At 40.4% G+C, this 24,412-nt stretch overlaps 1 protein-coding gene across 2 annotated transcripts in view; it reads left to right on the plus strand.

Annotated features, from left to right (window-relative positions):
• Window positions 1-11,105, plus strand: part of UNC13C (unc-13 homolog C) — a 383,250-nt gene extending 372,145 nt beyond the window's left edge. For both annotated transcript variants that reach the window (XM_054042619.1, XM_054042620.1), the window contains 2 exons: window positions 1,429-1,588; window positions 7,881-11,105. In XM_054042619.1, coding sequence (XP_053898594.1) covers window positions 1,429-1,588; window positions 7,881-8,166 — 446 coding nt within the window. In that variant the 3' untranslated portion in view covers window positions 8,167-11,105. The remainder of the gene's footprint in view (window positions 1-1,428; window positions 1,589-7,880) is intronic.
• The last annotated feature ends 13,307 nt before the right edge of the window (window positions 11,106-24,412 follow it).

Consider the following 24,412-nt stretch of genomic DNA (forward strand, 5'->3'; position numbering starts at 1 on the left):
GGGTCCAGAGAAGAGCCATGAGAATGATTAAAAGATTGGAAAACATGCCTTATGGTGATCAGATTCAAGGAGCTCGATTTATTTAGCTTAACAAAGAGAAGGTTAAGAATTGACTTGATCACCGTTTATAAGTACCTACATGGGGAACAAATATTTGATAATGGGAACAAAAGTCTAACGAGATCCAATGGCTGGAAGTTGAAGATAGACAAATTCAGGATGGGAGTATGCTGTACATTTTTAACAGTGAGGGTAATTAACCACTGGGATAATTTACCAAGGGTTATGATGGATTCTCCATCACTGAATTTTAAAATCAAGATTGGATGTTTTTCTTAAGGACATACTCTAGTTCAAACAGGAATCATTTAGAGCAGTGTTTCCCAAACTTGGGACACCGCTTGTTTAAGGAAAGCCCCTGGCGGGCCGGGCTGGTTTGTTTACCAGCGCCGCCACTTCCAGCAGCTCCCATTGGCCTGGAGCAGTGAACCACAGCCAGTGGGAGCCGCGATTGGCCGGACCTGCGGACGCGGCAGGTAAACAAACTGGTCTGGCCCATCAGGGGCTTTCCCTACACAAGCGGCGTCCCAAGTTTGGGAAACACTGATTTAGAGAAAGCTCTATGGCCTGTGTTATGCTGGAGGTCAGACTAGATCATCATAGTGAGCTCTTCCGGTCTTAGAATCTAGAAAGGAAACCTGAAGTAAAAAGTTCTAATCACAAAACAGCAAATCTTAGGTATTAATGTACTTCCTTCCCAACAAAAATAATAGCAAAGGCTGTGTCTGGATTTCAAGTTCTCAAGGCCATACTCTGCCCCTATTGATGACATTGGGAGTTGTGTCTGCAGAGGTCAGTATGCAGCATGGCTTCAGTGTGTATTTGCTAGCATGCTACACAGTTGAAATTCATTAAACAGTTCCACCCAACCAACACATAAGTTGTGATGTTCCAGAAACACCTCTTATACTTCAGGCATGTAATTTAGTTTTTAAAATGCTGCGGCAGAGTTAGATATTGAATAATTGCACCAAGACTTAAAATATCCAACTTGTAATAAATACTGTCCACCATTGTATTGGTGAAGCTAAAGTCCACAGAAAACCAGTTATGTTTAGATTCATATCTGCTAATTTTTTTTAAGCTACGGTGAATCTGGCAGACCAAACCAGGTGAGAATGTAAATTTGTGAAATTGCAGATTGCTGGAATTGTAACTGATATTATTCATACTCCTAATTCAGTGGGGAGCAGACAAAGCTATTGCTGGTTTGTAGAGTGTAGGTTATCTACCAGGAAGATCTCAGGTCATCCTTCTGTGACCTCTCATTGGCTACACTAAGCCTTACTATGTATTTAAGCAAGAATATTTACTAATATTTTGCATTGGGATTCTAAATGCATATCTAATTCCTATTATTCTCTTTAGTTGTAGCAATTAATAACCTAAACTGGCAAACAACAGCTATGTTCCGACCATTTGTGGAAGTCTGTATATTGGGTCCTAACCTAAGTGACAAGAAGAGAAAACATGGAACCAAGACAAAGAGCAACACCTGGTCACCAAAATACAATGAAACATTCCAGTTGTAAGTCTTTTTTTCTTTTAGCTGTCCATTTTATATAAATTGTTACAATTAATTTTGCAGCTAAAGCTGTGAGAACTGAAAATGCTACAGTCCAAGACTGCATATTTCACAGACCATAAGTATAGATGCAATTTCAAAACTAAGGTTCTTTCAGTATATAGTGTGTTCGAAAGTCTGGGTTATAGCCTTGTCTTACCCAGGGATTAATTTTGATCTTTGTGTTTTGGGCCTGTAGCACTCCTTTTTGAAGTTCCAGTTTCTGAAACATGGAAGACAAGTGGACTTAGAATTAAGGACATTCTGGGAATTGTGGGGATTATTAGTTAGAAATGCACATTCATTTGTATACACAGATGAGACGTTAGATACCTAATTGGTCATTTGCATGTGCAGTTACCTCGATTGCTAATGCCAGTTGTACATGCATTTCTACAAATCTGGGCCTTAAATGTTTGTAAAGGTCTGAAGATGTAAAATGATAACCAATTGCTATTAATAATCACTTTTACTTAATCCCCAGAAGCCAAAGAACCTTTATATTTGATTTAGGGGTCTAAATTTGGCAATTCCCCACACCAAATTCCTTTTACCTGCTCTCTACGTCATCTTCCTTTTTCTAGATTAAGACCTCTCTTAGAGCCTGCCCGTTTCCCAAGCACTAAAAGACCACCCTCTGCCTTCACGCGCTGGGAGTTTCACTTTCTTGGCTTCTCCTGACCATCAGCCCTACATTTGACCATGAAGCTGCTTGAGGCTCTATGCCAGTGATTCCCTCTGCCCCAACTCAGTGGTATAGTCCTCAATGGGCTGTACACTACTGGAGTGCTCCCGCTGGTATGACCTCATGCAGATGTGCAAGGTCACACTGTGAGGACACCATTTTGCTGTACAAAATGGCGTGCTCTATGTGACATGACCTCCAACATGTGGTGTAAAAGTGCTGGAATGCTGTTCTGGTGCAGTCTGGCACTATATCTGTGCCCTGACTGCCTCATCAGTGTTGGTTCCTGGCCTCAAAGGCCATTTTATAAATAGCAGCTAGGAGGGCAGGCTGAGGAAAGCCAGTCAGAATTCACTCTGTTAGCAAGAATCCCTACTTGATCCCAACTCCAAGGGCAGCAACCTTCCCTGCTCCTACCACTATAACCCCCTTAGGCAGCCCTTAATAGCCTAGCAATCTGATGGTGGTTAACATCTTAGAAATGGCAAGTGTCCTCACGGGTTAAGCCACATTTTAGAAAGAGGGATGTGTAATGTGTCCCTTTGTGACAAATTATTCTTCTCATTTATTTGATGTGTTTGCACAGAGACAAACAAAAGCAGCGGCCTGTTTACAAGAGAAATGTATTCAGAACAAATGTTCCCTTTTCCTACAACTCCAGGGTTATGGGGACACATGAAGTACAGGCATCCCTTTAGAAGACTGAAACATGTTTAATGGCAATTGCCAACAATTATCTTCCTAAAATTTTATTTTTAAAAGCACAGTAGTTGAAACAAAGATAGACGCTGAGAATCACGTAATGCAGAAGGACGATCTTAAGGATCTAAAGCTGGGTAAGATGGGAACAACTAAATACAATTAGCACCAGACTGGATGAGCATCAAAATAGTCAATATATTTAGTGTTTTTCATTCTTTATAAATAGCTTAATCTCCAAATTGGTAGACACCCATCCATCCTCAAGTACCTATCTTCATTGGATCTGTCTTTACTTTGTAAGATTAGTTACATAATAAGTAAGAGGAAATCATCACTACTAGAGGGAGCACTGGCAGTAACATTAGAGAACGTGAGTTTTTAATCGCGTGCTTCACAAGCCTTTTGCTTTAATAACAGCAGTATAACAAATGGATCTGTCAAGTAGAGGATACTGAGCAGTAAGGGGCCTATGTTTTCCACATCTCTGTCTACAACATCCAGTAGCAATCAGCAGGTTAACTTTAAGCATGAAAGAAATTGAAAGGATCTAAAATATTTTTTTGGTAGTAAAAATCTATTCATGCCAAACCTTTGAACTAGTCACCAGTCTAACATAGGCCTGATCCAATGCCCTCTGAAGTCCAACTGAGCCTTTTCATTGACTTCAACATGGAATAGCTCAACCTGTAGTTAATATCTCTGCTGCTACCATTCATAATAAAATAATGGCAAAGCAGAAATCAATGTTAAGAAGTATCCCCAATCTGTTTCATGCCACAAATTTATTACCAAATAACTTCTTCCAGAGGTGGGTAGCTGGATTTTTTTTTTTTTTAAATGGGGCTGAAAGACATTTTCAAGCTATGCCTTCTTTCTAAATCTTTTTTAATGCTAGACTGTTAGAATAATACAGGTTTTTTGAGTGATTAAAGCCTAAACTATGTTCTATTTGGATTACAGCATAGCAGCATATCATTAGAGTCAAGAGGATTCTAGACTGCCTGGCACGCTGTTTCATTTTTAAATCAAAGGAAAATCATGTAAATCTTCCTCTAGTGATAACCTGCCCTGTGTACTTGTTTTATGTGCCTCAGAATGAGTGAAATCTTGCAGCTATAACTCAAAATATGCAATGAGTTTCATGAAACAAAGCTCCACGTATATACAGTCCTGGAGCCTTACAGCTCTGTCTATCCTACAAGGGGATTACTGTGTGCTGCACGGTGAATACTAATGATATGCTTTCCTGCAGTAAAAGCATCCAAGACAGTATTATAGGAACAGTAGCAATGCATAGTATTGTTCTTGCCAGTGCAATGTCAGAACTGGCAGGTTTCTCCAGTTGGTTTGGCCCAACCATAACATAAGTACATTTATATTTAACTGCAACTAGCCACCAGCACTTGGAGCAGGGCTGGCTCCAGGCACCAGCTTAACAAGCAGGTGCTTGGGGCAGCCAAGGGAGAGGGGCGGCACGTGCGGCAATTCAGGGGCTGCAGGTCCCTCATTCCCTCTAGGAGCGAAGGACCTGCCGCCGAAGCCAATCGTGGCTCCCCTCCCCCCCCCCCAATTGCTGCCGCCGGTCGCGATTTTTTTTTTTTTTTTGCTTAGGGCGGCAGAAATGCTGGAGCCGGCCCTGATTTGGAGCGAAATTAACCCCATTGCAGGTGCTGCACACCATTTAATGCAGCTCTTAAGTGGTGCATAGGGCTTTGTTTGGACCCCTACATTGGCATGAATTTCACCCTTAACACTCTGAAGGGCCTTTTGTGGAACTTAATAAGTGCTTGTAAAATGCCTTGAGTTCCTTAGATGAAAGGTGCTAGAGATGCATTGTTATTATAAATTTATAGTGAGAATTACAAACCTACCAATTTCTCTTTCATTATCTGGGGAAGGTACCTACTGCAGTCACAGTAGCTAAATCAGAATGGAAGCCTGACAACCAAATCGAGGCTGCAGAAAAAAAAGCTGCGTAAAAATTAGCATCATGACGACAGCAGTAGATCACATTTTAGCCATTACTTTCCCAAGCTAAATCCCTCTGCCCCTCCTCCCCCGGTTTTGTTTTTTTACACAGTGGGAAAAAAAATATACAGCCACTTGACTGGAAATTATGATCAAACAGTACATAATCTTAGGGCTGCTGTGAACTTTCAGACTGAGACCTGAAACCAGGCTTAACTGACACTGAGTTTCAATGCAAAGTTGAAACTCGTACAAGACTTTGATCAGACCCAGGCTGGTCTAGGAATCCTCTCAGCAAGCAGGGAGCTCCCTCACTCCTTCAGCAACAGACTCTAGGATCCCTTCTTTCTTTATGTTGACATCTATATGAGGCCCAGTGACATGCTCTCCTACAGTCTATAGTAGTACAATCAGCTGCCCTCTCCCCTTCTTTCAGAGATGGGAGCTAGTCCATCCCACCCCTCCTGTTTCTTTGAGGGACCAGTCAATAGGCCCACTGCCCTAGCATGTGTCTATGAGACATATTTTCAGGAGAGCAGGATGCCTGTCCACACACAAATTCAGCAGCAGTCAGTAAGGAAACATTTTCCGGTCATTTTGCTGCTTCACAAACCTTTCTGGCCCACCCAGCCCCTTCTCTCTCTCTCTCTCTCTTTTTTTTTTTTTTTTTGGACAGATGTCCCCAAATGCACACCGTGCTAATAGAGAAAATGCCAGTTCTGGGTTTGGGGAAGTGGGACCAATGATTACAAAACCAGCTTGTTTTGCAAGGGTTTAGTGAGAGTTTTCTGGTTCGTCCCAAGCCAACATTGGCCAACTGATCCCCCAGCCTGGGTTTGTCACACTTGTGGAAACCTAAAACAACCATCAGGGCTGGATAAAGGCAATTCAGAGCCCTCCGCCATAGCCCCACTCACCAATATGGGCCCACACCTATTCGGAGTGCCAGTGCTAAGATGCCTCTCTCTTCCTAGAGAGGCAAGGCCGGCCAGCCGGTTGGGGTCATGTCTCTCCCATCCCCATTCAAAGAGCAGCCTTGTCTCTCTAGACTCATTCTCCTCTGAGAGGCATGAGTGCTAGGAAGGAGCTCCCAGTACTCAACCCAGCAGCTACGGTGGATCTGTTAAGGTGGGCGGTGTCAGCCACACACAAAAACTCTTCTGCTGAGGTTGTGTTGGCATGACTCCCAGGCTGTAGGTCGTAGCGCTAGCCCTCCCTAGAGAGACATGGGACACAGTTCATCCCTTTCAGAGCTATTGTTTCAGACTGTCTGCAGACTTCACGGTATTGTCACACTCAGGTCACATTCTCACACTTTTCTTTGTGGCCACAAGAACTAGAAACTCACTATTTTAAATGAAATCTGAGATTCTGATGTAAATACTGGACACTCTGGCCCTAGGCATTGCCTGTAATATCTAAGCTATAATCCATCTCTGCCAATGGTTTCCATGCAGCATTCATCTCATCTTAGATCTACAGTAGTTAAAATAAAAATGAAAGCCATTATAATACCAACCATTAAAATAAAAAGGTGGTTAGTTAGTACAGTAACTATGTGTTCTGAGGGTATAATGCTGTTCTTGGAAGCTAAACATTTTTTGTTAGAAAGCTGTTCTATTCAGAGGCTGTACCTCACAGAGTTGGGAGTAAAGGTATAGCAAAAAAGTATTGTAAGACAAAATCCTTCAGTCAGACAGGGGGACATGGAAGGCCTTGAAGCAAAGTCAAGGCAGTTTCTATGTTCAGGGCGGGGACCAGAATGCAGAGAGCGACACAGAGGATAGATCCACTGGTCACCATAGAACATTATGGAGTCTCCCTGATCCTAGTACACAGAAAGGTTTAAGGGCATAGTGAGGGAACATCTAACTGCTCCAAAACTGCTCCATGGCTTGTGACGCATTCCAATCTCACTGATTCCCACTGCTCTGTCCATCACCCATTTATTGGGGTGGAAGGGAAGGGACCAGAACTTGGCTCCTAGAAAGGAAACATTGTGCTATTATGTAATATAACAAGAATAGTAAATTGTGGGTATTATTTTGTTTTTTAAATGAATACGTGACTCAGACTAAAAGAAACATTTTTCATTTTCTGATTGAAAAAGGTCATCTGATTGAAAAAGGTTTATGTTGTGTTGAACAGGTGTCCTAGGTAGATCATCATCAGGCTTGCATGTTTTTTGGATGTAACTGATAAATATTGCTAGTCAATTCTTTACCACTGGAAAACAGCTGGCACCCATACATTGAATCATATATATAAAATTTGCAATCAGGGTAGCAGCTCAATACCAAATACTGATACACAATTTTATACTGAATACACAGAGGATATGATCACATGCAGAGCCTCCCCTATAAAATTGCCATATGAAAACCATTTGCCCCAACATTAAATTCAAAATTAATAGAGTAGGGAAAAAGGATCAAAGATTTACTAGAAATCCAAAAACGTTTTTAGCTGGACGAGGGGGGCGGGAAGAGGGAGAGAAAAGCCTAAATAAAAAACGTTATTTGTGCTTTAAAGACATGTGAGATACTGTTCTGAATTCCTCTGAATTGTAGTTTTACATCAGTTTAAACATTTCTGTTTGGGGTAAAAAAAACATAATTGGTCTATCAATGCTTAAACAGCTGTGATTAAAATGTTGATCATCTGAAATATTTCTGGAGAAAAGGAACAGAGGGTCTGATTATGGAAACTGAGGATGCTCTCTCAACACCTTCCAGGATCAATACATGTACAGTTTATAAATCAATAATATTTTGTTCGCAGATGTAGAACTCTCTCTGAAATGCATATTATTTTTTTTAAAAAGGTTTCTAAGCCATGTTAACCCCTTGGGGGAATTCAACTAATGTCCATTTTCAAAATCCATTCTTTTAAACCACACAGCATTCTGAGTAATGAAGAAGGGCTGAGAGCCTATGAGCTTCACCTCTCTGTGAAAGATTACTGCTTTGCCAGGGAAGATCGCATTGTAGGAATGACAGTTATCCAGCTACAGAATACTGCAGAGAAAGGTAGCTGCGCATCCTGGTATCCTCTGCTGAAAAATATCTTTATGGATGACACTGGGTTGACAATTCTTAGAATACTTTCTCAGAGGACCAATGATGAAGTTGCTAAAGAATTTGTGAGACTTAAATCAGAAACAAGATCTGTGGAAGAAACTGTCTGAATCACAAATAATGCAAGGGTGACACCGTCAAGAACATAGATACAATGTTGTTGTCTGAATAGTGCATGCGTGTGCAAATCAGTGGGAATGTTTAATTAACTCTGTTTCAGTGTTTGCCAGTACTTAAGTACTATATTTGCAAGGTATGTTGAGGTGCTGTACACCTTTTATACATATTTTGGTCTTTGGAAAAGTAATTGTTACAATGAAGTGCCAAAACCAAGATTAAGAGTCAATTATTAATGGTATATTTTAAAAAGTTGAGTTCATCTCATTGCAACTCCTTCACATTAAATATTTATTAATGAAAGATTATTCTTTTGAGTTGATTAATTAGTTGTCTCTGTTAAATTACTGTGAGTTGCTTCTACATGTCTGAATTGAGTTACCTCCCTTATCATTATAAAGAATTTTATCTAATTTCATAATCATTTTATGCTAACCTCATTTTAGGTATCTTACCAATAACTTTTCTATCATAACTACAGATACAGTTACTTCTAGAAAGTGTTTGTAATTTTATAATTACTGATATAAAGTAATGATTTTTGCATACAAACTGAAAAAGGGTGGAAATATTTTATGCTAACCTTTTTCCAACCTTTCATAAATATCACTGTGAAGAAATACTGTTAACACAAGTTCTCAAGAAGCTTCGCTTATCAGAGTTTGTTACTGATGTTAGATATCTTGAGATAACTTTGTTCATCAAAACTGCCAAGGCAACATCATATTTGTATAAGAAGGTAAGTTGATATCTGTAGAAAAAGACTGCCATACATAGAGTATACATGCTTTACAAGAATTTCATATTTTTAAAATGATACAGTACTGTATAAGAGTTAATAGTTCGAAAGATGTAAGGCTGGTTTGTGGTTTGTTTCCAGAAATCATTTATGAAAAGTAATGATGCTGTTAGCATTTTCACTCTGAAAGTTATAAATGTTGCTTTACATACTTAGCTGTAATATCAGTTAAGTGCTTTATTTCTTTTGTTTTAGAAAAGTTCAACAGTTTGTACTTATGCAACATTACTATGTATTGCACTGAAGCAAAATCCATGTCCTGTAAATATTTAGTGAGAAATTGTAAAATAAAGTATGAAAGAAACTGCTTTTAGTTTTGCAATTGACATTATTGATGTGCCTGTAGGCATAAACTGCACTGTGAAGCCAATTGAGTGGGGTGCAGTGTTGCATTACAATATATCAAAGTATGGATTCTACTGTGTCTAACATTCCTTAAACATTTGCATCTTTTGTAAAAATAAGGTTTCATATGTGAACAATACGTGCAAAATTATAATACATCAGGCACTTACTTTCTTAATGCACTCATACTATATATAATGTAATGTTCTGGCACATGCGCACACACATTTTCCATTGGCTTTGGTTTCAACTATCTGTTATTCAGTTATTGGTTTGGTATTTTTATTGATGGGGGGAGAGGGAGAACATAAGAATATTGGTGGACTTGATTCCAGTTTGTTGATGAGGTCTATGTGACCTCATGTAGGTAAATCTTTCCAGAATTTCCTTTCAAGAGATTTTCATGGATTGTTTCAATATTTTTAAATCTTCTTGGTGAAAACACTCTTTCAGGCATGAAGTAGAGCTCAAAATTTAGAGAAAATTTGTAGTCTCTCAAGAAGGTTGGCTGTACTTAACTAAGATCTCAGACAGTGGGGAAAGGAGCTGACTATCTATCAACTGTTACCCCGTTTGTGTCTATACTTTGCAGAATATTTATTTAGGAAAGATGTTTTCACTGGTTAGAAAATCCCATTTTTTGCCATCAGCCCAGAAAACCTTTTAGCTAAAGTATTTTATAGCATAAAATAGCCATTGAATGTCAAACAGAGTATTTAATTAGATAGGTTATTGAAGTCTACTTCAGACATTTCTGAGGATTCGAGTATTAAAACCTACTAAATGTAGGTTGCAGACCCTGGCTGAGATTTGCAAAGCTGCCTATGGGATTTGGATGCCCTATTCCCACTGATGTTTTAAATGTACTCTCTGTACACTAAAACAACAAGGAGTCGGTGGCACCTTAAAGATTTGGGCATAAGCTTTCGTGGGTAAAAAAAACCTCACTTCTTCAGATGCTACCCTCTGATATTCTCTGTACACTGAAACGTTTGGGGGCAAATTGATCCCTGGGGTAGCTCTATTAATTTAATCAAAGATACACCAGGCTTGAATTGGGCTCATATTGTACATCCATTGAAGTAACGTTCATGTGGCCCTTTGGAAGTACATGATAAGTCATATTGCTCTATGTATTTAAATAGCTGTTCTTTTAAAAGGTATACCTCAGTGTGTGAACACTGGCTGACACTTAAGTGATTAATACAGTTAAGGTGAAAGTCAAACTGCCTTGCAGTAATGCTCACAAAACTATTAGCAATCAACAAGATTTAATATGATAGAACATTAATAGACTCAATCTCAAATAGAAAAGGAGACTATCAGAGAGTGACACAGTTCCTCTAATACTGAGCATTACCTCTAGATAAAAGGCAGAGGATCGTACACATTTAATCTACTGACATTTTTAATGCATTCCACTAGGGCGCCTGAAGTTAAACAGGAAAGGCTGGATTCTACAGGAAAAAATGGGTTTCCTGTTTGTTTACCTAAAGCATGTTTGTTGTATTTTTTCTGATTGCTGTATATTATGTTGTAAAATGTTGTACATTTTGCTGTATAATGTATTAATAAGTCACCAAATAAGGTAAATGTTTTTAGTGCAGAACTACTTATAAAGGGATAAGTATTGAAGTTGCCATGAAAATATATCACTGCTGCTAGCAAGAAGGAATTTGTTACTTTTGCACACCAAAAATCATCTGACTGTAGTAACCAAAATCCCAAACTTTGTAAACTACAAGTGTGAAGAGTTTATGATGTACCTTCATGTTTCCTCTTTTTTAACAAAGAAATATTTACTTACTGTATCAAGGTTTGTCTTATAACAGGTTGAGGTGGAAAATGTGTTATCCTTACATTTCAGAGCTCTGTTATAAAAATGATATTTAGCTATTGATCAAAATGCAAATAAAATGCTATTCCTCAGTATATACAGCTTGAAGTCAAACATTTTCTGTGCATAAATTATCGCTCCTGACTAAGCTAAAAGACTGATATATTTGGCTTCCGAAAAGTAAACATTTCATTATTTAAAAAACTAATTTGCATTTATATATTAGGTCATTTTTCTGACTCTTGTGAAAAAACACTGATGAATGGGTTTCTGTTAACTGTTTCTTCGATTTAATTTCTCATCGCTTGCGGAACGGATTCAAAACAATTTAAACCCTATTCATTTTATAGTGGTTTTTAAGATATTAAAAATATGCATTGATTGAATATAATTTAATTTAAAAATTGCAGGAGACCCCACTACTACTATCACCACCACCACCAATTTAAGAAGGGAAAGAATTTCTAAGCTGCAAGGAATAACCATTTTATGGCAATTTCTCAACCCATATGATATGTATCTGTAGTAGCCAGGAGCTCCACATTGACAGTAGTCTGCAATGTGACAGCATTTAAGGAGCTAATGCAAATTTAAACATGTTGGACTGAGTTACAGAAATGCTTCAAGGGTTAAACAGAATGGTTTTATATTTTGTATTGCATTTTATAGGACACAAGCATAAAGCCTTCAAGATTGAAGAAAAATTTTGGACAAGTGTGGTTTGGCATGAATATGAGCTATGGCTGTTGCCATATATGTCTATAGCATCTGCATTTTGTATTGTAACACCAGGGAGAGACCACAGAACAAGTTATTGTAATAGTCTAGTCCAGAGGTCACAAACATATGAACACTTTACCTGAGTGGGACAAGAGAGGTCATAATAAAGTAATATTTCTAAAGTGATAAAGCTCACCAACAGAAAACAAAGAGCCCCAAAACGTAACATAGTAAAAGTTGGTTTTAATTAGTCCGTTTTATATTTAACATGTGCCAAAACAGGTAGTAATAATTCAATGAGTTAAATACTGATAAAACCAGCTGTGTAGCCAAACCCAGCATCCATTATGGACTCTGAAATAGCCAAAGACACCACGGTTAACCTCTACTTTTTCAAAAGTGCCTTGAGCGCCATCTTCCACCTGGATAAACACCAGAAAAGATTGCAGTATGTCACATTGAAATGACACCACCTTTAACAGTGCAGCACTTGTACTACACTGCTAGGCCTTTCTGTGGGACTATGAACCCATGACTTCGATGCCCCTTGACCGAGAGATCTGTCAAATGGATCTTACCAGCTTAACTGGTAGTATAGTCTTCTAGGAAGATGGAATTTCCATAAAAAATAAATGCTTGGGATGGGGCCAGCAGCAAAAGATGCAGTTGTCAGCATTTAATTCTGAAATTACCTGAAAACTTATTTCTAATTCTGCTAGACATTAATATCCATACGTTGTCTGATTTTGTTGTCTTGTGTGTGTGTAATTCAGAAATTACACCTATGAGATTGGAATCTCCTATATGGCTTATCCAATGACATTAAAAGTCCCTTCAAAAAATATCACTTGGAAATGAGACACTAAAAGGACACTTTAAGAGCTGTTTTGTTGAATCTTAGTTACTGAGAAGTCTTCTGGAGGCTCAGCAGAATCAATAACTCCTTTATGAAGACTGCAGAAAATAGTCTCTTCCCTCTTTCCCCCCGCCCTTCTCCCTAGTATCCATTCTGATACACAAGCCAAGAATAAATTATCTGTGCCTATCACAAAACTCTTTGTCAGTTGTGATATAGCATCCTGTTCAGTGGTGGATCAGCTAGAGAAGAAAGATATTTGTATATATTGAGGCAACAGTTCAGGCACAAGATTGATGGAAATAAAATCAAAGAACAACTTCTCTGAAAAATACACATCACAATTCCTCCTAATGCATGAATGCTATATCCTCATATGCATGGCTTTTAGTAAAGCAACTGAAAGGGAATGCTCGTAAAGGGTCATAATTTTCTGAACCAGAACTGATGCACTGAATAACTGAATTGAATTATAAATTTAACAGTGCATTGGAGATTAAAGAGTTGGAAAATTACTGGTTAATGATCATTACCATTATATATTCTAGCCATACTCTCTCTCTCACACACACACACACACACACGTAAATATCTACTGCATTCAGTGAATTTATACGTACTCCAATGGGTATAGTGTTAGAACTACTACAAGTGCCTGAATTGCTGAGCATCTGGGAAATGATAGAAAACACAAAATACTATGCACCTGTCTAACCAGGAATCTGGAGAGATGGACAGTCGTGGCTCTCAGATACACCTGCACATCTTTGAAGACAAAGACTGAGAGCAGAATTTGGTCCACAGAGTTGTTTGTTGCTAATTATGTCAGTCTCAAAACTGAACACTGTTTAATTATCCAATATTAAATTTTGGTATTCTCATACACTTAAACTGGAATGTTTATTCAATACCACATCTTTGCACGTCCAAATGGGGAAAAATCATGAAATTGTAAGCTTGCTAAAGCCTGAGAGCACTGATTTGTATTTTAATTTGATTTGAAATTTTGGAGCCACGTTGTTATGGTAATTCATCATGCCTACTGTTTTCCAATAATGCTCACACCCTCACGTTTTTAAACTGTTCTCCTATGTCTGTGTGCCCTGGGAATTTTTTGTTTGGTTTTATTTAGGACAAACTCACAAACCTTTACTCACACAAGTAGTTCCATTAAGTTGAATGAGACTACCCTCGTGAGTAAGAATTTACAGGATGGACCATTAGATTGTAAGCTTATGGGGCAGGGAATGTGTTTGTAAAGTACTGAGTAAATACACAGTGCTATTCAAACATTTTATAACGTCACGGAAGGGGAGGGGATATTCCAGAGGACTGGAAAAGTGCAAATATAGTGCCAATCTATAAAAAGGAGAATAAGGACCACTTGGGGATTTACAGACCTGTCAGTTTAACTTCAGTACATAGAAAGATAATGGAACAAATAATTAAGCAATTAATTTGAAGACACCTAGAAGATAATGAGGTGATAAGTAACAGTCAGCATAGATTTGTCAAAAACAAATCCTGTCAAACCAACCTAATAACTTTCTTTGACAGAGTAACAAGCCCTGTGGATATGGGGGAAGTGGTAGATGTGGTATATTTTGACTTTAGTAGGGCTTTTGATACTGTCTCACATGACCTTCCAACGAGGGAAATACAACCTAGATGGAGCTATTGTAAGGTGGGTGCATAACTGGTTGGAAAACCATTCCCAAAGAGTAGTTATCAGTGGTTCACAGTCAAGCTGGAAGGGCATATCAAATGGGGCCCCGCAGGGATCAGTTCTGGGTCCAGTCCTGTTCAATATCTTCATCAATGGTTTAGATAATGGCATAGAGAGTACACTTATAAAGTTTGTGGATGATTCCAAGCTGGGAGGGGTTACACATGCTTTGGAGGTTAGGATTAACATTCAAAATGACCTGGAGAAACTGGAGAAATGCTTTGAAGTAAATAGGATGAAATCCAATGAGGACAAATGCAAAGTACTCCATGTAGGAAGGAACAATCAGTTGCACACATACAAAATGAGGGCCTATGAAGGAATACTGCAAAAAGGGTTCTGGGAGTCATAGTGGATCACAAGCTAAATACGCGTCAACAGTGTAAAACCACGAACATCATTCTGGGATGTATTAGCAGGAGTGTTGTAAACAAGACATGAGAAGTAATTCTTCCACTCAACTCTGCACTGATTAGGCCTTAACTGGGGTATTGTACCCAGTGCTGGATGCCACATTTCAGGAAATATGTGAACAAAGTCCAGAGAAGAGCAACAAAAATGGTTACAGGTCTAGAAAAATATGACCTACGAGGGAAGATAGAAAAAATTGGGTTTGTTTAGTCTGGAGAAGAGAAGACAGAGGGGACATGATAACAATTTTCAAGTACATAAAAGGTTGTTACAAGGAGGATGGAGAAAAAAAATGTTCTCATTAACCTCTGAGGATTGGACAAGAAGCAATGGGCTTAAATTGTAGCAAGAGCGGTTTAGGTTAGACATTAAGAAAAGCTTCTTGTCAGGGTAGTTAAGCCTAGGGAGGTTGTGGAATCTCAGGCATTGGCAATTTGTAAGACCAGGGTAGACAAATACATGTCAGGGATGATCTAGAGAATACTGCTCCTGCCTTGAGTGCAGGGGACTGGACTAGATTACCTCAAGGTCCATTCCAGTCCTACGTTTCTTGAGTCTATTGTAACATGCTGTCCTCAGTTACCTTCCTGGAGCCCCTGTGATTTCAGTGCAGCTGCACAGGTAGCAAAGGACAGACTCTGGGCCTAGCTATTTAATTTCAGTTTGGGAGTAGATGTTAAGCTGCAGATCAGTAAATAACTCCAGTTTACTGATATTAATTACAGTTCATCATGCAGCTAATTAATAGTGTCCTCCCCAGGCCACTTCATACAGGCAGGAGAAAATTAATTCCAAATAGAATTACTGTGGAACCATGTGGCATCTACCTTTGTCTCTTGGCTCACTGCTATAGAGAGCTAACTGACTAGGAAAGATGATACATAAATCAAGATACACAGTTAAAGAAAAATTCCTTAACATTCTCTCTCTCAGGCTCAGTCATACCCTTGAGTCAGACAGAATTTTAACAAGTGCTGTGATTTCCTGTCATTCCATTGCACCAAATTTACGGAGGTCATCTTTTTTAGACTGTAATGGGCATAGCATTTAAGTGGGAAGATGTGTCACACAGACTCCAGCTCTCATCTAGTCTCTCCTTAGCTCAATTTTTAGCTCTCAAAGGAGAGTGCTGAATTTTCAACTGAAGTGACTATTCATGGCGAGATTAGCACATGGACCATGTTGTAATTGAAAGTCATTCACCTTGCCCCTACCTCTCTGGCTTTCCCCTAAATGTAAGGGGCACCTGCCAGGGTTAAATATTGTGCTTCAGGCACTTTTAGCTCTAGCTCCTGAAGTAGCTCTGCAGCCCTTTCATAACTGAGAAGATAGAAAAATAAGTTCCCCCCAGCTGAATGTTCAGAGTAGCGATTCACAACAGTATTACAAACAAATCTTAGCACTAATGATACCATGGTGAACTCCCATTAGTTTCAATTTGCATTAACTATCGCCTTTGCTCTCACAAGACAGCTCAAGTCTATTAAGTATATTTGCTGGTACAGTGAATTGGAAATAAAACATTTTTAAATAGGTTTAAGAATGATGAACAAATGCCAAATTGTATCTTGTAATTGTTGATGGATGGACGGATAGTGTGTACAAAGATGATTACTATCTTCCCATAGAAGAAAACTGGTATCTTGATTTTTGTAGGATGGTAAGAAATTGAGGGCAGGGATTTATCAGAAAGCATGCGTTCCCCGTACAGTTTAATTTTATTTTTCCACATCCATGGTAGAGGTAAATTATGTAACTGAGGGTACGTCTTCACTTACCGGAGGGTCCGGCGGCAGGCAATCAATGTTCTAGGATCGATTTATCGCGTCTGGTTAAGACGCGATAAATCGATCCCGGAAGTGCTCGCTGTTGACGCCGGTACTCCAGCTCGCCGAGAGGAGTACGCAGCATCGACGGGGGAGCCTTCCTGCCGCGTCTGGACCCGCGGTAAGTTCAGACTAAGGTACTTCGAATTCAGCTACGTTATTAACGTAGCTGAATTTGCGTACCTTAGTCCGAAGTGCGGGCTTAGTGGGGACCAGGCCTCAAGGCACAACAGTTTCATCTTTTTAGTAGTTTTCAAGTAAGTTATTTGCAAGTTGATAAAACTATACTGACAGCCCAAGGAGGGTTAGCTGTAAAGACGTCTATCATCTAGTAAATAAGTTATTTGAAAATGCACTAAAGGACAGAATTGTTATTGTTGTGGTCAATGACTGACTGCACTGTTAATCCAAGGGGTATTATTCCCCCTGAGTTAGTACTATACCAGTGACTGGCACGGTGTTTGGAGGCAATATGCTGTCAGAAGTTGCTTTCATTTGAAAGAGATGTAAAATTGAGGACCATTTAGTGTTAGTCTTGTAGCAGCTGCTATGCTTTCAATGGTTAAAATGGTTGAAGTTCTGGCAGACCACTCTAGATCTGTATTTGCTGACAGTATTTGTCAAATGGAATTATCGGTAGTGTTGGTTTAAAGGATTCAGTGCACAATGTGTGTGTGTGAAAATATTTCTACTGCTTTAAGGCTTTAGTTATTACATGTGTTATTTGATGTGACATATTTAAAGTAAGCGTCATATCAAGGCAACTCAATGGCTATTTAAGCACTCCTTGCACAATCAAATTTCTGTGCAAATTCAGCTGATTCCAGTGGGACTTTCCTGTCTGTTTATGGAGTAACTGTCTAAGGCAGGGGTGGGAAAACTACGGCCCACCAGCCGTTTTAAGCCAGCCCTCGAGCTCCCACTGGGAAGTGGGTGCTCCAGCTCTGGTGCTCCAGCCGGGGAGCAGGGTCAGGGGCCGCTCCATGCTGCTCCTAGAAGCTGCGGCATGGCCCCCCCCCCCCCGGCTCCCACGTGCTCCAATGGCCTCCTCCAGCACTCCAATGGGAGCTGCAGGGGCAGTGCCTGCAGCTGGGGCAGCGTACAGAGCCACCTGGCTGTGCCTTTGTGTAGGAGCCAGAGAAGGGACATGCCACTGCTTCCGGGAGCTGCTTGAGGTAAATGTTGCCCAGAACCTGCACCCCTGAGCCTCTTCCCATGCCCCAAACCCCTGCCCCAGCCCTGATCCCCCTCCTGCCCTCCAAACCTCTCGATCTCAGCCTTGAGCACCCTCCTGCACCCTAAACCCCTCATCCCCAGCCCCATCCTGGAGCCCACACCCCCAGCCAGAGCCTGCACCCCAACCCTCTGCCCTGATCCCCCTCCCAAACCCTGAACTCCTCATTTCCAGCCCCATACCAGAGCCCATACCCCAACCCCAATTTTGTGAACATACATGGCCCACCGTACAATTTCTATTCCCAGATGTGGCCACCCTGGTCTATGGCCCTTAAACAGTAGTCTGCCAAATGAGTAGTGAACCATAAAGATTGAGAGGCCATACTTGTACTAAGGAATGGGCTGATGTTTACTTTCTCAACTAACTTTCCTCTGCATTCTGTCATATGCATAACCCAAGAACTGAAATAGTTTGGACTTGTAAGTCTAGATTGACCCCAAATTCTACTCTTGGTTATGCCAAAGTCAGAGAAACTCCACTGACCTGGAATTAGCTCTGGAGTGATTCTGATTCACAGTTATATAACCAAATGTAGAATTTGGCCATTCCGGTGAATTCAGCAGAATGTAATACAAGGTGACTAGAGAGATCTGTATGGGTAGGAGCTGTAAACAGCTGCTGAATTGCATTTCCATTGTGGATTAAATGATTGCTATACATACACCGTGTAAAGTGCCTTGCAATGAAAGGTGTGCTTTCCACATATGAGATATATTATAATTACTGAGACCTACAATGGGAAACAAAAGAAAGAGACGCATGGACTTACATCCAGAGCACTGTTTATAAATATATGGAATGGTTATCTCCAACGCAGGTTTTTCTCCTTCTAATTAGCTCAACACATAAGAGTGTTCCGAGTCCCCACCATCTCCACATGGTTTTTTTAGTATGTTAAGTAGGACTGGTGCAATTTCATTTTTTTTCTTGTAATTAAAAATCCTGTTTCAAAGCCTCAAAGGAGTCTTTTTGCAATTAAAATCATCAAGACCATCTCAATAACCCAAGCAAGCTTCTACTGAATGAACATTAAACTACTTCTGATAATGGCTAAGAATTTTTGTCAAAGCAAATAAATCCTTCATCTATGTTGTTGTTGGTTCTATTCAAAATGTATGGGTTTTGTAAGTCTGATATTAAAAAAAACTACTGATAAATGTGAGAAACCATTTAAGTTTAAAGCACAAAATTCTGGTACAAATACAATCTACAAGAATGGGGAAGCTTTTTGAGCAACATTTGGTATCATAGCTCTGGGTTTTCATAACAAAATCATCTATTTGCTGATACTAAAATACTGAGAGAACTTTCACTGAAAAGTCTAATTGTTTCTCTCCCAGTAGAAAAACCAAGGTCACAGAACAAGGATAGCCCCACAAGGGAAGCTTTCCGCATTCCTTTCTAAAAGTATCATTCTAAATGCCAGGGCACACAAAGATCAGGTTATCGAGTCATAACTGTTACGGGTCCTTCCTTTGCTGTCCTCATTATTCAACTCCACAGAAAACCCCGAAGAGAGACACTAGTGGCTGTCAAGAGCAAACAGTGGAGGTAAGAGGAGCCAGATCAGCCAGGTTGTTTTGAGTGGGGCATCTTCCCCCTGGTACAAGTATTTTTCCCCAGTTTTATATAGTTCCTCAGTCAGGACACTAGAGGTGAAATCCTGACTCCATTTAAAATCAATGGTTAGACTCCCACTGACTTCACCAGGGCAAGGATTTCACCCTAAACCTCTAAGGCCTGGTCTACACTGTGGCTTAGGTTCAGCTTAACTACGTCATTCTCTCTTAGAGAGAGAATGCTTGGTGCCACCCCAGAGGCCTGCCCCACCTCATTCAATGTCCCATCTCCAGGCTTGGCCACCCCTGGAGCTTCAGAGGAAGGAGATTAAAAAAGCAGAATATATTGGAGAAAGGTGACAGGAGGGAAATCCCTTCCTGATCCTGCAATTGGTCAGGTGAAACCCTGAAGCATGAGCTTTTTGTAACATTGGACATAAACTGGAAGTGAGCCCCAGGGCTGCTGAGCCCTATGCCCACTATCATAAGAAACCCCATCATACAATTGTCCAGCTCTCTCTTAAAACTAAGTTTTTGGCCCCCACTGCTCCTATTGGGACGCTGTACTAGAACTTCCCCTCTCTGATGGTTAGAAGTCTTCTAATTTCCAGCCTGAATTTCTTCATGGCCAGTTTTATCCATTTGTTCTTGTGCCAACTTTGTCCTTTAGCTTAAAAACCTCTTCACCCTCGCTGGTACTTACCCCCTCCCAATGTAGTTACAGAAAACAATAATATCCTTTCTCAGCCTTCTTTTTGCTACACTAAACAAGCCAAGCTCTTCCAGTCTCCTCTCTTAAAATAGGCCCTTGCTCCCCTGATTACCCTAGTAGGTCTTCTTTGTATCTATTCCAGTTTGAATTCATCTTTCTTGAACATCAGTGACCCAAATTATCCACAGCATTCCAAATATGGGCTTATTAGTGGTATTAATACTTCTCTTTCTCTACTGAAATGCCTCACTTGATACATCCTTGAATTGCATTTGCCTTTTTCACAGACACATCCCATTAGTGGCTCACAGTCATCCTGTGATTGACCCACAAGCTCTTCTCTGTTAATTCCAACTGATGAGCCCCCAGCATGAAGCAGATATTCTTATTCTTAGCCCTTAAGACCATGCACTTCATACTACTGGATTTTATCTACAGTCCTTAGCTTTCCCGTTCTTGAAAAGCACCAATTACCATGGGTGGGTGTAATCAGCTGTCAGCTTGTTTGCTTGCTCCCCTCGCAGTCCCACGTGGCCTGTTTCAGCCACATAAGTGTGTACAAGTTAAACAGACCTAAACCCATCTGACATTGTAGATTTAATCCAGGTGACACGTGATGTACTCGTGACTAGACTCTGGGACCTACTGGCTACAATAATGTTGAGAGATTTCCTTCACACCTACCTTTGCAAAAGGATTTAACATACAGTGTGTGCTCTTAGGGAATATTCAGTCCCACTCATACCACTGTGTCACCTGGATAATGGGGCTGCTTCTCTAGATAGCAGTGAGCTCAATCTCCCCAAGGTGCATCATCTAGGCAGCCGGTGACCCCTGCAGCTGGCGACAACACTGTGGAGAAGTTGGACCCAAGAGGCCGCTTATAAACCTTTTTATTAACGTATCATGCTGGTGCTCATGATCACATTAGCTTGCTCTGCTACACCTAACTACATTACATTACGTAACCTGAACTGACTTGAGATCACCATTTCAATGAACATTATTACATCGTGGGCTTAGTTCTGCATGAAGTACATATGTGCGTGGCCACTACCGGCCCACATGCACTGCTCCCAAACACTAGAAACAGACCACAGCCGGCACCTCTTTAGGAATATTTTCTTTTCCTCATGTCATTCTCATTAAAACAAAATGAACAAAAAATAAAGACAGACATAATACCTGTTTCAATTACATTTAAGGCAATAGCACTTCACTTGAAAATCCCCTGGTACTTCCAGCAGTAAGACTGTCCTAAATTGTGATCTGAAAGGTTTGTTGTGCAGATGGCACCAAAAAACAGGAAGCAGCCTTTTCTCAGCCTAACTAATGAACAGCCAAAAACAGATTTCTAGCACAGCATGTAACGTATCTATTTATACAAATTAATGCCTTCAAATACCCATCTCCACCCATTTGCCATTTATTTTAATAGGAAGTCATTTCATTTACTCATACATAGGATCAAAAATGTATCCAAACATCTCTGCTCTGTAAAAACATGTGTTACCAGTATCCATATTCCCCATATACATATTTAAGTGCATTCATAATTTTTGTTTTCCCTTGAACAGTCTGTTCTCTGATTTTCATTTAAAGAGAGCATCAGTTACACAGCTCTACCCAATGCCTGTATTCTACACTTTTAATTTAAAGTAATTTAAAGGAACTTTTAAAAACTATAGTGATTTGTTCCCCCAACAATCAATAGGCAGGAGATTTACATGGCTAATTTTCATTAGTGTTAATGGGAACTGATTGGCACCATAAATCCTCTGTATATTAAAGGGGGAAATTGACTTCTTCATCTTAGTATCCATTATTATTTCCCTTAATTGGACCTACCTCAACGCATGAGTCAATTCTCACTAAACTAAATGGAGTTCTGGCCTAAGACTATAGCATGGCCCAAGCATGGTGTCACTGGTACAGAGTGAGCTATCACATGAGGGGGTACACTTGAGAGAGACTGAAAGGGGTCTAAATGACAGCTCGCCCTATAACCATGACATATGGCAAATTGGTTCATATAGCGGTTTCCTTCCAGATCTCTGGCTACCTTTAAGTGGAGCTGATTCTTTCACAAAGAAAGCATTGCCTTTTAATTAACGTAATTTCAGAATCCTTAAGAGGTTTGTGTTAAAAGATCTTCCTTTATTAATACAAAATGTAATAAACTAGAACAGTGTTTCCCAAACTTGGGACGCCGCTTGTGTAGGGAAAGCCCCTGGCGGGCCGGGCCGGTTCGTTTACCTACCGCGTCCGCAGGTCCGGCCGATCGCGGCTCCCACTGGCCGCGATTCGCTGCTCCAGGCCAATGGGAGCTGCTGGAAGCAGCGGTCAGCACATCCCTCGGCCTTTGCCGCTTCCAGCGGCTCCCATTGGCCTGGAGCAGCGAACCGCGGCCAGTGGGAGCCGTGATCGGCCGGACCTGCGGACGCGGCAGGTAAACGAACCGACCCAGCCCGCCAGGGCTTTCCCTACACAAGCGGCGTCCCAAGTTTGGGAAACACTGAACTAGAACATGACTGAGTTTTGATGTAATGGTTATGACTAATGCTAATCAAAGATATAATAATTATTTTGGTCTTAAGCTCTACACTAATATCACAGCTGGCAGCAGACAGCTCTAACCCATGTATCTGAATTTTTAACATTGACTCTTTTATAGTAAGAAGAAACTGTAGAATTTGCTTGCTCCCTGCTCAGATGTCCATCCTGCCCCCCCCCAAGAGTAAATGAGGCTGATTTGTATGTTATAATCCTGATGGATTTGTATGTTTGAAAGGAAACAGCTTCAGTCTGTATATGTTTCTCTCATTTAAATTGGAAAACATTATAGTTACATGTCACATGTGCATGACAGCAGAGCAGGGCCTAAGTTGGAAATTTGTTACTATACTGATTTTAGTAGGGAACTGTCAAGCATAAGTAGATGAGGGGAAAGAGGGTTTTCCCCCCCTTCCCCGATAAGAAGGGGACCTAATCCAAACTCCACTCAAGTCAATGAAAAGGCTCCCACAGGCTTTGGATCAGGTCCAGATACTGTGCTATTTAGAGTGTGCATACTGGACAAATCTACATGGAAAAGTATATAGTCAACCAGTGAAAAAGTACTCAGACTGCTGTCAATTGTTTTGCTTAATTAAGAGCAAAGTCAAGGAAGAAAAGATATTTATTAAAAAATCATAAATAAAAGGTTATTGGAGGGACTCTGCCCTTAACTCCATTAGATTAACAAAATTACATCAGGAGTTCACAGAAATGAATAACGAACTATTGATTTTTTTGGTTTCTCTCCAGACTATTACCAGATTCTCATACTAGCAGTGCATGCTAGTTGCTATGGAAACAAAATTTGCAGACAGACACTAAAAACACAACAATAATTTACCACAAGCCACACCGTCCTGCGCTGAATACCCACTTCTTATAAACTGCTTGAGACCTAAGGGGTGGACAGACATGGAAAACATGGCGTTATCATATATATAGTGCTCAACTAAAGTGCATATGAGTAGATTCAGCTTCAGTCATACAATGTAGCTGGGTAAATAATGCAAAAAAATGTGAATATATGTTCAGATTCCATGTGCATTTTAGCAAATGAGTTTACTGGCAGGAATGTGTGTGCAAACAGCACATTTTAAAGAACAGTCATGGAAAGTGACTGAAATGATAAGTGCTCATATTCATGCTGGAAACCTGATTCAAAAAGATATACTTACCCACTCAGAGTAGAAACAATACCATGTGACCTAGGGCTTGTCTACACTACCACTTAAGTCGATGTAAATTACGTCACTCAGGGGTGTGAAAAAGCCACCCCCCTGAGCGAGGTAAGTTACATCAACTTAAAGCAGTGTCCCCATTGCACTATGTCGGCAGGAGACACTCGCCCACAGACATAGCTTTTGCCTCTCGTTGAGGTGGAGTAATGATGTCAACGGGAGAGCGCTCCCCTGTCAGTGTCATGTATCTTCACCAGACGCACTACAGCAGCGCATCTGCATTGGGGCAGCTGTGTCGATGTAGTGCAGTACTGTAGACAGGGCCGGCTCCAGGCACCAGCCAAACAAGCACGTGCTTGGGGTGGCACCTTAGAAGGGGCGGCCAATGTTGGGGTAGCGGGGGGCGCTCGCAGTGGTTTTGTTTCTTTGTTCGGCGGGGCGGCGCTCAAGGGGTTTTTGTTTGTTTGTTTTTTTCGG

Source organism: Malaclemys terrapin, chromosome 10 (genome assembly GCF_027887155.1).
Source record: "Malaclemys terrapin pileata isolate rMalTer1 chromosome 10, rMalTer1.hap1, whole genome shotgun sequence".
In the NCBI taxonomy this organism is placed as follows: Eukaryota; Metazoa; Chordata; order Testudines; family Emydidae; genus Malaclemys; species Malaclemys terrapin.